At 38.4% G+C, this 13,562-nt stretch overlaps 1 protein-coding gene across 1 annotated transcript in view; it reads right to left on the reverse strand.

Annotated features, from left to right (window-relative positions):
* The window catches only part of aacs (acetoacetyl-CoA synthetase), a 40,041-nt gene extending 30,747 nt beyond the window's left edge, over nucleotides 1–9,294 (reverse strand). The window contains exons 1-4 of the mRNA XM_082554779.1: nucleotides 8,975–9,294; nucleotides 7,855–7,958; nucleotides 7,053–7,173; nucleotides 5,971–6,084 (exon numbers count right to left, since the gene is read on the reverse strand). Of these exons, the coding sequence (XP_082410905.1) occupies nucleotides 5,971–6,084; nucleotides 7,053–7,173; nucleotides 7,855–7,958; nucleotides 8,975–9,113 (478 nt within the window). The 5' untranslated portion in view covers nucleotides 9,114–9,294. The remainder of the gene's footprint in view (nucleotides 1–5,970; nucleotides 6,085–7,052; nucleotides 7,174–7,854; nucleotides 7,959–8,974) is intronic.
* Nucleotides 9,295–13,562: the final 4,268 nt, after the last annotated feature.

Raw genomic sequence — 13,562 nt, forward strand, 5'->3', positions numbered from 1 at the left:
GCTTTTTGACTTTGTCAGGAGTCTCAAATTAAACTTTATTTAAACAAAACAAAAAAAGAAAAGAACAATTTCATTAAATTATAAAATCCTCTGGTGAAAATTAGGATATTTGTGTTGTCGGTTTTGAACCAGTTATAATATAACACTATAAAAAAAAAATCAAAGTGCTAAAACTGAAATCATGAACACACTCTGAGCTCACCAACACTGTCAGAGAGAAGTTAGGGGCTTCTCTATTTACCTGTTTGTCTCCTTCCCTGAACAAACAGCCCCCTTTATCCCCACTGCCTCACTGAAAATCTCCAGATGGAAATGTACAGATATGTAATGTACGGACCAACTCAGTTTAGTTGGTGACTTGCAGAGTACAAATCTCCAGGCTGTAGCATACAAAAATAAGAAGATTTACAACAAATCAAGCTCTGGATCATATCTTCTGCATCAACAGCAATATGGATGACCCTCTTTCTGAGCAGGACGACGATTTAGATAAATATAGATACATCTGATAAGGAGGTAACAGGTGCTGAAGCTGCTCCTGCTTCTGCTGAAACATACAAATCCAAGTGGTTATATCTTTTGGATCCAGTACCTCCTGGCTTACATGGCAGGGCAACATGTAAGCCAGGAGGTACATGTACCCCTGGGTAATGCCAGGGGTACAAATGACCCCTGGCATTACCCAGTTTGCTGTGACAAGAATAAGTGACACCAAGACATGTTTTGATCGGTTTATGCTATTGTCACCAAAGAAAGTCACCACTGCTATCACAGACCTTGAAGGAAAAAAAGTCAATGGCGACATTTAGAATGACAGTGATGATGAATAAAAGGGCTGTGCGATATGACCAAAATCTCATATCCCGATATGAGACATTTATCGTCCTGACAACGATATAAATCACAAAAATGTAACATTTTCTGTAAATTCTGTGAATCTCGGGCAGCTCGACTTGCATGAAGTGTTTCCAGATGGGCGTCGTGTAGCTGGAGTCGAGTGTTTTAACTGATGCATGATGAAACTACACATTTTTAGACATAGGTTGTAACGGCCGCCGTTTTCTTTGTGAGTATTTATTACACGGTGTACTGTGGCGAAAGGCCTGTTCTAACGTTTGAGTCTATTTTTTTAGCACTTGACGGCTCTTTTTTGCTTCTCATCCGTAAATTCTCTGCATACTCATTCACCGGATTCAGTTTATTTTGAAAAGTCTCAACAGGATCTTGAGCTTTATAGTGAAAGGTTTACGTGGAAAACAAACAAGCGGACGGCGGAGCCACGCGATGGTTTTACCATCATTGTTGCTAACAACAACACGTAAAAACAGGTGCTTGTCCGTCTGTAGTGTGGTTATATTAAATATAAGAAAGAAAGAACTTTAAGAAATGAATATAGCCACTACAGTTACGATCAAAACGATGAAAAGATATTGCTGTAAACAGTTTATTTGCAACAACACGAAACTAACGATAGCGTGCTAGGAAACGATAGACATCATCCGATATATATCGTTATATCGAACAGCCCTACCTGAAGCCCTATACTGGTGTTCCTTTTGATGGAATGTACAGATCCAGCAACGACACCACTGATAATCACTGGGAAACATCAACAGGCAGAACTATCTGGTCTTTAAGTTTGAGTTCATGAGCTGTTTCCGGATCCAAACTCCGCTTCAGGTCCCAAAGTCAAACAAACACTGCAGCATCACTGAGAGTTAAAAACTGTTTTTCACCTTTAATAAAAATGATCAGTGAGGCTGCTCCACCAGGTGTAACGATCAAGTTTAACATCCAGGCATCCTCGAAAACAGAATTTATGAAATTTAACGGAGTTAGACGTTAGCAGGGAGTTGGATCGCTAGTTTTCACCCAAACATAACATACAATGATCTGACTGAGGGATTTCTTAAAAATTTAAAACGTACAGCTCTGATATTGTTTCCAGCATAAATGAAGATAAAAAACTAAACAACGGTGACGTTCTGTAGGGCTACCAAAGTTGAGGTAGCTGGTCTATAATGATGTGCTACATGGTGGATAGCTACACAGCTATGGTAAGCATTCATATAAACACAGTGAAGCATGAGGATGAACACTAACTTTTTTCCATTCAGTAAAAGTTAACGTGAGGGTTCCCAATGGTTAGGGACAAATGTAATTGCATGGCAGGAAAAAGATGCTGTAAACGGACTAAAATTTAGTCGGGAGAACAACTGAGATAATCCATCCACAAGACGAGGTTAGTCATTCATTTACTGCTGCATGGGCTGGGCTGTAGTTACATGGTAAGGTTTTAAAAACTGAGCTTTAAAATGAATAGTGGTAATAAAAACCGAGAGAGGCCAACAATGATTACTGCCTTTTTTTAGGGGCTTGTTCAGATTAAATAGAACAAGATACAGAGCATTAAAACATGTTAAAAACACAACAGCCTTAATAAACAGAGTAGTTTGGACCCAGAAGCAGTGTTCATACATCATCACTTAAAGACCAAATTTTCCAGGCAACAATATCACTTCAGACCTTTAGAATAATATCAAGCGTCCTCAGATTTTACAACAACAGCAACATCTGACAAGCTTGCTCACATTAGGGATATACGGAAGAGATGGATCCAGCTCCTTTCACTGATGTTCAACCCAAGGCCAGAGGTGACAGTAGATGAATATTTTGCCCCTTTCCATGGAAAATGCTCCTTCTGGCAATAAATGCTCAGCAAGTCAGGAGAATATGACATAATGTGATGCAATCAAAAACCAGCTATGCATGGAATTGAAGAGGACTGGAAGTTTTGGAAAAGGCAAACCTGCGAGTGGCATTCCTTGAGAAAATGAAAGGAAAACGTCTAGTCCTTGATATGACTACTGGACTGCAGGGGTCACAATATCACATGTAACAATTTGTTTGCCATCTATGATGTTGGACAAGAACTTCTCAGGAGGAAACGTACCATGGTGAGCAAAATAAAAACACAACCAAGCAAATAGATTTTAATCTGAGCTGCCCCCTGAAATTTTGCAGGTAAAGGACACCACTCCACTTTCTTCAACATGTGTTTTTATAGACACCAACACTGGTGTTTAATATTGTCCAAAACAAAACATTTTTAAAAAAAAAATAGAAACACTTTTTTTAAAAACCCTTTTCTTAAAGTAAATACGCACGAGTCAAAATTGATCTGTAAAACCAGAGACGTTACTACAATTAACAATAATAAAATAAAAATAAATAAAACAAATTTTATTTTAGAGATGTGATCTAATACTTCTCAGTAGTAGTAAGGTAACATAAGAACCTTTTGTTTTTTTAATATTAATATTAGTATTAAAACCAACCAAATTAAAACCAAACTATTCTTGGACAAGGAAGTCTAACAGGGTAGCCAATAGCAATTTTTTTTAAACCTTCTGTTTGTTTTAGCTTAATACATAAATGCAACTACACTGCAATTGCTAGAACTGAAACACACTTATTCTCCGTATACTTAGTTTAGTTTTAGTATGTGTTTAAATAACACAAAAATCAAAAGAAGTAGCGGCTGAATGGTGGTCATGCAAGACAGGGGCTTCTTAACAGAGTGTAGGATTATGCTGAAGTTAAAGCGACCAAGGAGAGCAATGAAAAGCACATGAAAGGGAGAATACGTGTGTGTGTGTGTGTGTGTGTGTGCGCGCGCGCGCGTTTGGCCCAGGGTCCACTATAAAGCATGCCAGGCTTCATCAGCTAAGTGCTTATATATCTCCTGGATTACAGACACTGACAAGACATTTCAGTCACAACTTGGGGGACAAGGACATTTCTGTCTTAAACACTTTGAACACACACACACACACACACACTCTTGTTTAGACATGCGAGGAAAGTAATTGGGATAAAGGAGAAAAAAGGAATGATGTAGCTGGTCTCTCTCCTTTTCCCTGTTTCTCTAGCCCCCCTCTGCCTTTCTCCATCCTTCTCGTCTTTCTAATGAGATTCCCATAGAGAACAGGTCATTTAGCTAATGGATCTCCCTACCGCAATATTCGTCTTCCTTCTGAACACACATAGCCAGAACCTTTCATATACACCCTGACCGTTCCTCAACAGGACCAGCTCAGAAACCAAACAATAAGCTCATAAACAGTCTTAGAGATTTACCACATTGTTGCCTTGTAACAAAAGCAGAAACCCCTCCTTGATTTATTTTATGACTTTGGATTCTAGCACCCTACTGATGATGGTCAGAATATTTTGTTACACATACTAAGATCTGAAAAATCCTAGCATAACTGAACTCCCTGATAATACCACAGTATAGACATGTTAATAGACACTCATTTCCATGACATCTACCAGTCTGCCACATCCCAAACATCCCAAAGGTGCTCTATTGGACTGAGATCTGATCTGATGGTGAATAGAGTGAATTTACTGTTATATTCAGACAGTCTTAGATTTTTGAGCTTTGTAATATGGTACATTATCCTTCTGGAAGCAACCATCATATAATGGGTACGCTGTGGCCATAAAGGGATGGACACAGTCAGCAACAATACTCAGATATGTTCTGACATTTAAACAATCTTCTATTGTCCAATTTTTCTGAGCCCATGCGCACTGTAGCCTCAGTTTCTTATTCTTAGCTTCCTTCTTAGACAGGAGTGGGACCTACTGTGGTCTTCTCTTGCTGTAGCCAAGCTGCTTCAAGGTTCCACGTTTTTACAGATGCTCTTCTGCATATCTTTGTTGAAATGAGTGATTATTTGACTTGCTTTGCCATCAGCTTGAAGCAATCTTACCAGTCTCCTCTGACCTCTCTCATGAACAAAGCATTTTCACCCACAGAAGTGACGCTCACTGGATGTTCCCTTTTCCCCCCCTTTTCTATGAAGACCATTCTCTTTGAGATGGTCGTGTGGGTGAATCCCAGGAGATCAGCAGGTTCTGGAATACTCAGACATTCTCAGGAATACCTTTTGGCACTAGCAACCACGCCATGTTCAAAGTCACTTAAAACAACTTTCTTCCCATATCTGATGCTCAGTTTGAACTTCAGCAGGCTGCCCTGGCCATGCCTACGTGCTGAAAAGCACGGAGTTGCTCCAGTGTGATTGGGAGATTGATTAGATATTTGGTTTAATAAGCAGTTGAACAGATGTACCTAAGAAAATGGCAAGTGCCGTGTCATTGTTGGATTTTTGTTACATACCACATAATGAAACACAGACAGTGACTGATAAGGCTCAGTGTAGCGAACCATGCTTCACCTTTAAAGTATGAACCCACTGCAGGTGAAGAAATGACGAACAATTCAAAAACTTTATGGTGGCAAAAAAAACCCAAAACAAAACAAAAGGTAGTCTCATTATTTAATGATACTCATCTGGATCTTGTAAATGTAATTTTTTTAATTAATCATAAGTACTACAACAGCTATAATCAGACTGGAATGATGCTGATAATAAGTTTGCCACACACCAAGTCCACAGTCTGTGCTTGAAAACTCCAACGTATCTAATCGCCAGATAGCCCAGTGTATGTTTCCACAGCCAGCAGCAGTGATACAGACAAACTTGCAAAAGAAACCCAGATTGTAAAAAATAAAATACTTAATTTAAAAAAATGACTTGAGAGATGTAAACAACTGCATTACAACTTTTAAGATTACTGTTCACTGGAAGGTTGAACTCTTAACTCTATATGAACAAACTTAATGGTGGTGGCTGAAAAAAACCAAGCACCTCCCTATACAAATATGAACTTTGAAAAAATAAATGGTGCCATTCAGAAAGAGGCTGCAACCTGAGCCAAAACAGCCAGCCAACCTTCCCAGTGAGTACATGGAACACACTGACAGAGAAGTAAGGGATGAAGTGAAGAGGTTGTAAAGGACAGGAGTTAAATGGAAACAAACTAATACATCACAGTGAACTAATTTATGAGCTATCAACCAGTGTGTGGCTACCAGGCTTTAAACACGAGACTCACCTACGACCCTGTCTCCAGTCTGGACTCCCATCTTCCTCATGGCTGCAGCAAACAACGCCACATCACGCCTCAGTTCTCCAAAAGTCACCTTCACAATTTCCTCATTTGCCTCCTCTGATAGACAAAAACACAAAGTAAATTTAAGACACCTACACAGAAACAAAATTACATTTTTGTAACATCCAAAAGGTTAATATGCAAATCAGTAAACAGGAATTTAATCACTTGATTTTTGATATTGTTGCAATAAAGTTGCAAGAGGAGTGGTGCACATATTGCAGGTTTATCAGCTTCAAAAGCCTTTTTCTACCACTGGTTGAGTTTAAGCACTAAAACTATTTGGTTAGGTTTAGCCTCTTACAACTGCTTGGTTAGGGTAGAACAAGAAGATCACATGCCCCTTTGCACCTGTTATCCTTCTCATTCAAAAAAAAGTTGGTAGTGACTGCCCAGTGTATCTGATGTCACAACCTGGCATCTCGCACATTCCAGAAAATTGAGTTATATGGGTAAGATAAGATTTTTAAGAAAGAAAGAAAGAGCAACATCATCCAGTACCACAGACAGGAAGAGTCCTCTTATCTCTCTAAGTAATAGTTTACTGACATTTAGAGGCTGCACAGCATTGTGACCAATGGGGCTTCTTATAATTGTGTTACAGCTCCTGAGGGAGCTTGCACACAGGAGCAAGGGCCCACTTCGCCTCATATATATATGCACACATAGCAATAAAAGCAGACCTATCCATTAGTACCTGACAGAGAACCGTTAATCTAATAACAAAGTGACGTATGAAGCTTCATGCACAACAACGCATCAATCCTGTGCCCAACTACCCTCCCAACTCTCCACAAAAAAAGCTCAAACACACACGAAAATCAAATAAATCACTAAGTAATTACAATCTGTGTGATACGGTGCCTTGTGGTGTCATTTTAAAAATTCCCATTAACATGTGTGGAGTTGGCGCCAGGATTAGGGAAGTTATCCCCCATTAAAGCATCATAAATCCCGGTGCAGAACTGTCCTTTTTAATTTCTTATACCTTCATCAGCATAATATACTCTTAAGTATATACATACTTGCAGCGTAGAGAGCCACTTTGTCATGGTCTGCATGTTTGAGCAGGTTCTCAGCGTAGTTGAGCCGAGCTCCTTTAAACCACTCGGGAACATCTGAGATGCGTTTGGATACATCCACCACCTGATAAAAACACACGGAGGGGAGCGACACATCAGAGAAGCTCTGATGCTTTCTATCTTTCTCGTGAAATTGTCCAGACAATAATGTTTCACAACTGCTATGCTCTCCTTTTCTGTTTTTTTACTGTATTTGCAACAAAATTTAAGAATTGCGGACAAAATTTAAAAAGTAAGATAAACAATTTCCTAGAAAACTCCAAGGCAACACTGGGATATAACAGTGCAGCCCACAGTGCAAGACTGTAACAAAACGTTTGATTGACTGGCTAATTGCTTGCCTGTCCTCTATTTATTGTCTGCTTAGACAAAAGAGTGAAGAGGAAACATTAACCATGTGTACAGAAGGGGCGTGTGAACTACACACTACGGTGTGAGACACTATTTATTACCTCACACACCCACGTCAGAGGGTATATCCTGGAACTAAGCAGCATTAAGACGATGAAACAGGAAATTATATAATTATCATAATTTAAAATCACTGAACCTTACTTCAATTCTAGTTGGGTTTTCAGTTTAGCATGACCATTATATTGATGTACAGTAAAATATCAAATATTATATGTTTTAGTGACCTAAACTGTTTAGAAATGTAGTCTTTGGCTTTAAAACTGGGATAAGAAATACACACATGTTTCTATTCCCATTTTTAGGTTATGCCATACATGAAGGTTGGACTCACCTCTTCATATGGCTTTGAGCTCACGACTCCACAAAAGCGCCAAACCTCTCCCCAGAACTCTGGGTAGGAGTCCACTGACCACTGGTACAGGTCACTGTAGTTGGCTAGAAGACAAAAGATTTGTCATTATTTGAGAACAAAAGTTTCCAATTATTATTGTATTATTGTAGAGATAAGAGGAAACGTTAGTGTAAGCACCCCTTAGGCTTAGACCAACTGAAACATGTTGATATGAAACATTTTGGTATCTCTTCTTTCCTAAATCCTTACTCAAAATAAAATTGCAATTTATCTGGGAAAACCTTCAGCAGAGAGAAGTGGTCCTTATTCCTGAAAACTAGATCTTTTTATTTACAGGAAAGGTTTTGCTGTCCATGAGATCTACTTAATCACTGTAGGAATACTGTAAGGATCAGAACACCTGGTGAAATTAGGAACACCAGATTAAGGAAAATAGAAATCTGGATATCAGCACGTTGAAAATAGGATGATACTATTTTTATTGTTTCAATTACACATTCCTTCCGGCTATCTACACTGATGTATCAATCCTATCCTCGTCTCCTCTCTACTTATTCATTAGCCGGCTGACCGTGTTTTTCAGCATTCCTTTAATCCTGTTTCTTTAAAATGTCACGGTACTAGAAAGACCATTGAAACAGGCCGCTCTCTTCCATCCTGGCAGCTCTGCAGGCGCAGTCTTTCAGTTCCGAGCTGGAAGTAATTCAAACACCACAGGCTTGTAAACGGCTAATAATTACTGAACAGGGAGTGTCAGAGTGGTTGTAGGTCATCCTTAATAAAACTCTTCTAAGACAATAAATTCGTAGATTTGTTTATGCTGATTCACCGCCTATACATGTTCTTTACATGTGTTCAAATGGCAATAAGCTAGCTTGAAATGCTCCACGCAAGCCATCACTACACTGTGCCGATTGTGAGGTAACGTACTGCCTTTAAAACATGAACTGACACATAGCAAAAGGGAGAGATGCTGCTCGTTTCTGTTTTTCTATCTGGCTGAGTTATGCAGCTTCGTAGGCTCAATAATCCGACTTGTATTCTCTCCAGCACACCTACTCTGGAGCCTGTCTGGCTCCCTCCCTCTGACCCCACTCACCCAGATTAAGCCCGTAGTCCTGGTTGACCTGTATCCTAAACTTATCCATCTGTGTGTTCCTCTTAGAATCCGGGTACCACAGAACCTTGCTCTCCATATCCATAATTTTCTCACTCTTTCCTTCCGTGTCTTTGGACATCTTTGTCAAGTCCCTTTGTCGCCTGTTAACAACGAGTTAAAACTAGTCCCGAGCGTCGTATAAAAGCTAAGTGCTCCTGAGGTGACTGCTCTGGGTAAATTAGATCACAGGCTAACCTCTCAGATTGAATGGCACCACACTCCAGTGCGTGACAGTAGCTACGCTCACTGTCAGCGGAGAGCGTGGGGCTGCCTAGGAAAACTGAGAGGCCACGCCTCGGCGTCGTCACGTAGCAGGGCAAGTTCGGTTCAAGATCGACTTTGGTTGACAAGTGTTTGATAGTGTTACGAAGAATGCAAGCAACAGTTCCTAATTCGTTTCTTTCAGACGTCACAATAGGCATATATGCACACTTTTAATCCTATCTTAAATAAATAACGATGATTCTGAAGAAGGAGGCCTTACACCTGACCAAAATATTATATTTTTCATCAATACATGTTAAATAAAATGTTGATATGATGCAAATATGCAACAGTAACAAGCAAATTCTGAGCAATATATTGGTGATCACCTGTAGCACATCATCATTGACTGACTGTATTTATCAGATTGCCACGGTCCTTCTGCTGTTGTTCATGCTTAATCATTTACATTATTGTGTTGATATTTTTTAATGATGTTTGCAGACAAAATGTTGATACTTAATGAGATGATCAAGGAGGCCGAAGAAAACCATGAGAGGTGGAGGTATGCACTGGAGAGGAGAGGAATTTAAGTCACCTTTAGACAGCCAGTCAAAGATCCAAGGATTAAAATTGGTAGAAAACTTATCTTAAAGCCATTAATTCCACCATTCAAAGCAGTAGACAGCGCTGAAGAGGGATACTGAAGAGACAATGGGCAGGGTGGAAGATGAGTGTCAAGGGGGATTTGTGATAGAAGGATAGCACCAAGGGTGAAATGGAAAGTTAACAAGACAGTACTGAGACCTGCTATGGTGTATTGTTTGGAGAAAGTGTCGCTAACAAAACGACAGGAGGTAGAGCTGGAGGTGGCAGAGATGAAGATGTTAAAATTTTGTTGGCTGTGTGCAAGACTGAGAGAATTGAGTATGTTAGAGGGACAGCTCGGGTTGAGCAGTTTGGAGTTGGAGAGGTAAAGCTGACCACCACCACTGGCCCTTTATGCCTCTTTTCATTAAAAGTTATCATTCTTTAACCCGCGCACAAAAGCTGCAGTTGCAGAAATCTTGAACATCTCCCGCACGCAAAGCGAAGGCTTTCGATTGGTCCTCAGGGCACTGGCTCCACATCAGCCGACAGATCGCTCTATGTGGGAGGCGCATAGCTGTCAACGGACTGGCTTCTAGGCGTCAAGGGAAGGCTGTCTTTTAGGTTCACGATGTGGTTTCAAAAGCATTTGAACCAGTCAAAGAGCAAGAATGTTGGGGTCCGGTTTGAGGGGTGTGCCCAATTAGAATCGAGAAATAACGACACTCCTTATTGCGTGGTGGTGTCATCCAACCTTGTTTTCATTAAGTGATGGAAAAGCTACTATATAGTTGTATCATGTCCTGACTGTTCTAGTCTAGATTACATAATATACCAATAGTTTTTTTTCTGTTACTATATTAATACTAATTTGTATATTGATATTAATCCCCAAGCCCAAAATGAATTGTAATCCACTGATGTCAATCTATAGCCTTAAAATATCCATGTACACATGATAGTAAGCATGAAGTCAAAATCTCTAGTTTCCTAGCTTTGGAGTCCAGATTATAATACCAAAGGCCTCATGGCCATTCTACCTGGAGCCAACAAAGACAATAAAATACTTGAGGAGCTCTGAATAGCCCCAGTGTGTCTTTTGATTTGTTGCATTTATATCTCAGTCTCTTAGCAACATGCCTTGAGTATACCTTGATAAAAGGCAAAAACAAATAGGGAAGGACAACGAATGTGTCCTTGTGTGTGTGTGAATACATATGTGTTTATAAGTCTGGTTAAAGGACGTGTTGCTGAATTTACACATTTTGAGAAGCATGGATATTCATTTTTTCCATGGCAGTTTACAATTAGCAAATGGAAATTTTCACATACTTTGTCCATGCAGGCCTGGTTAGGTTTGGATAGATGTGCGCTTTAAAACTGCATCTTGTATTTACTTGGGTTGTCTTTGTCTAATATTGAAATTTGTTTATTGATCTGAAACATGTAAGTGTGACAAATATGCAAAACAAAAAACCAAAAGAAAAATTCTTTTAAAAATCAGGAAGGAGGGAAACTTTTCACAGAACTGTATAAGACTTAGATTCAGCTTGCATTGTGGTTGTATAGAAATGTATTCGTAAACCTACAAAGTGCTTTATTCACATGGGGAAAGTACATGAATCAAAGCAACAGCATAACTTATACAAACATTCTGTGATCAGGGGTTGCTATTCAGTTGAACATATTACTGGTTTGGGAGCTTGACTGTAGTAGAATTAAATGCATAAATGTCACTGCATTTGGAGACGGTTGTATTTAGATGTAACTTTTTCAATATTTTCCTAATAGATTGAAAAACTGATGTCTAAAAACCCATATGAAACATATATGTTCCATAAAATCTGTAATATCCCTCATTCATTTTTTTAAATAAATGATATCAAATCATGACCAATGACGAACATTTTCATTCAGACTTAAGAAAAGTCTCCCAACTTCTATGTAGTTTTTCTTTTCTTCTTTTCTATTTTTTTGTTTGTTTTTGTTTAAATTGCTTGTTTTAAAGGTCAAAATCCACGATCAAGTGGATTTTGGCTTTGAAAAGGATTTTGTCCAGTTGTAAAATATTGTGCCAAGATATGAGATTGCCTTAAAGACTTGAAAGAGTTGACCTTTAGGTAGCTTGCTTCATTGTTAGTCAGACAAACCTTCTGTCACTGAATTTGACCCGAAATGGACTCCTGTCATCACGCCACAGTCAGTGTTTCCTTTATCTACGTAATCACATTTTGGCTCTGTATGTCTAACGTGGTCCAGCCATATTTTGTAACAAGCTATGACCACATCTGTAATTTTATTTTTAATTATTTCACAATGACTGGTCTTTGGATTGTGCAACATAAAATTTACAAGTAACACATTCCATATAGTTATAGTTAACTACAGCATAACCAACCCTAATTTTGAAAATATTTTTTGTCAAGTTAACCAGCTTAGACTGACATAGGATGACATAGTGTATGTAGAGCTTTTACAATGAATTTTCTTAGAGTGAAGTACAAAAAAATTGTTTGCTTTTTTCATGTGTAATCTTCAGGTTTAGCCATGTGATTTGGCTGGTTTGAGTTGCATTATGCATGTCAAGTGAATATATTATGATAAAACACCTTGAGCGTTTAGCTTTTGGATTTCAAACTGTTAGGTCTTAAATTTGAGTTTATAAGCCTCCTTTTAATGAATATCACGTTCCAAAGTCCACTTGGATTACAAGACCTTGGACAAACTGAGCAGCATTTAGTATGCTGCCAAAGGGCAGTTTGAGGTTTGTTACATTGATTTAAAGTTCAATTTGAAATCATTTTATAAGGATTAGAACAAATGTTTGAGACTTGTAGTCAGAGATAAGAGCTATAGGAGTGCATCATATCAGTGAGAGTCATATGAAAGAGAGAAATGTCCAAATTTTCATTCTTTAGCTATTACAAAGGTAAAGAAATATCTGCACAATGCAAATTGCACGTTCAAGAAAGTGCCCCTCTAACTGGAAGCATCAAATTCTCCCACCTTATTCTAAAATGGAATATAAATGCAAAGAAGTGCCACCTATTGGCCAGAAATAACACGATGACAAAACAACAATTGTCCAAATTACATACAGAAACCAATGGGCAGTAAAAAATAAAAAATAAAAAAAGCCTTTTAATAAGCCTGTTTCACGTAAGGTTGATTTCCTATAAACTGTGAACGAATACAAAATACTTTATTATCTTAAAAGACATTGCTCCAGTAGATGGCAGACTAATATCATGAAGTTGTATCCAGTGATAATCCTATTATTGTTTGTGTGAATAATATTTATATATTCCTTCATATTCATTTATTTATACATTTTCCCCCGAAAATAAATGAACTTAACAAAGGCCTGTTGTGCATACAAGAAGAAACATTCTAAATGGTTTGCTTACAACGAGCGTAAATAAGATTACTAATAGTTTTGTTTGTAATAATTTTTTGTTTAACTTTTACAGTTCCCCCCCTCATTTTGGAGAAAGCTACGTCTTTTTATATGGCCGCTTCATTTAGCCTACTCAAAATTGTAATTCCATTCATGCAGAACGTTTAGGGACAGTTTTTTTTTAAACTGATTTATATGGGGATCTCAAAACAAGATAATATAAATATTTTTTCCATTAAAAATTAAACAAATGTTAATTTTACCAGTTCTTAAAGGTTTCTTACGACCCTTAAAAGTCAAACCTACCTTTATTTTCCTTCTACGTCATATGACTGAATC

The sequence above is a fragment of the Aulonocara stuartgranti genome (genome assembly GCF_965226115.1).
Source record: "Aulonocara stuartgranti genome assembly, chromosome: 12".
Classification (NCBI taxonomy): Eukaryota; Metazoa; Chordata; class Actinopteri; order Cichliformes; family Cichlidae; genus Aulonocara; species Aulonocara stuartgranti.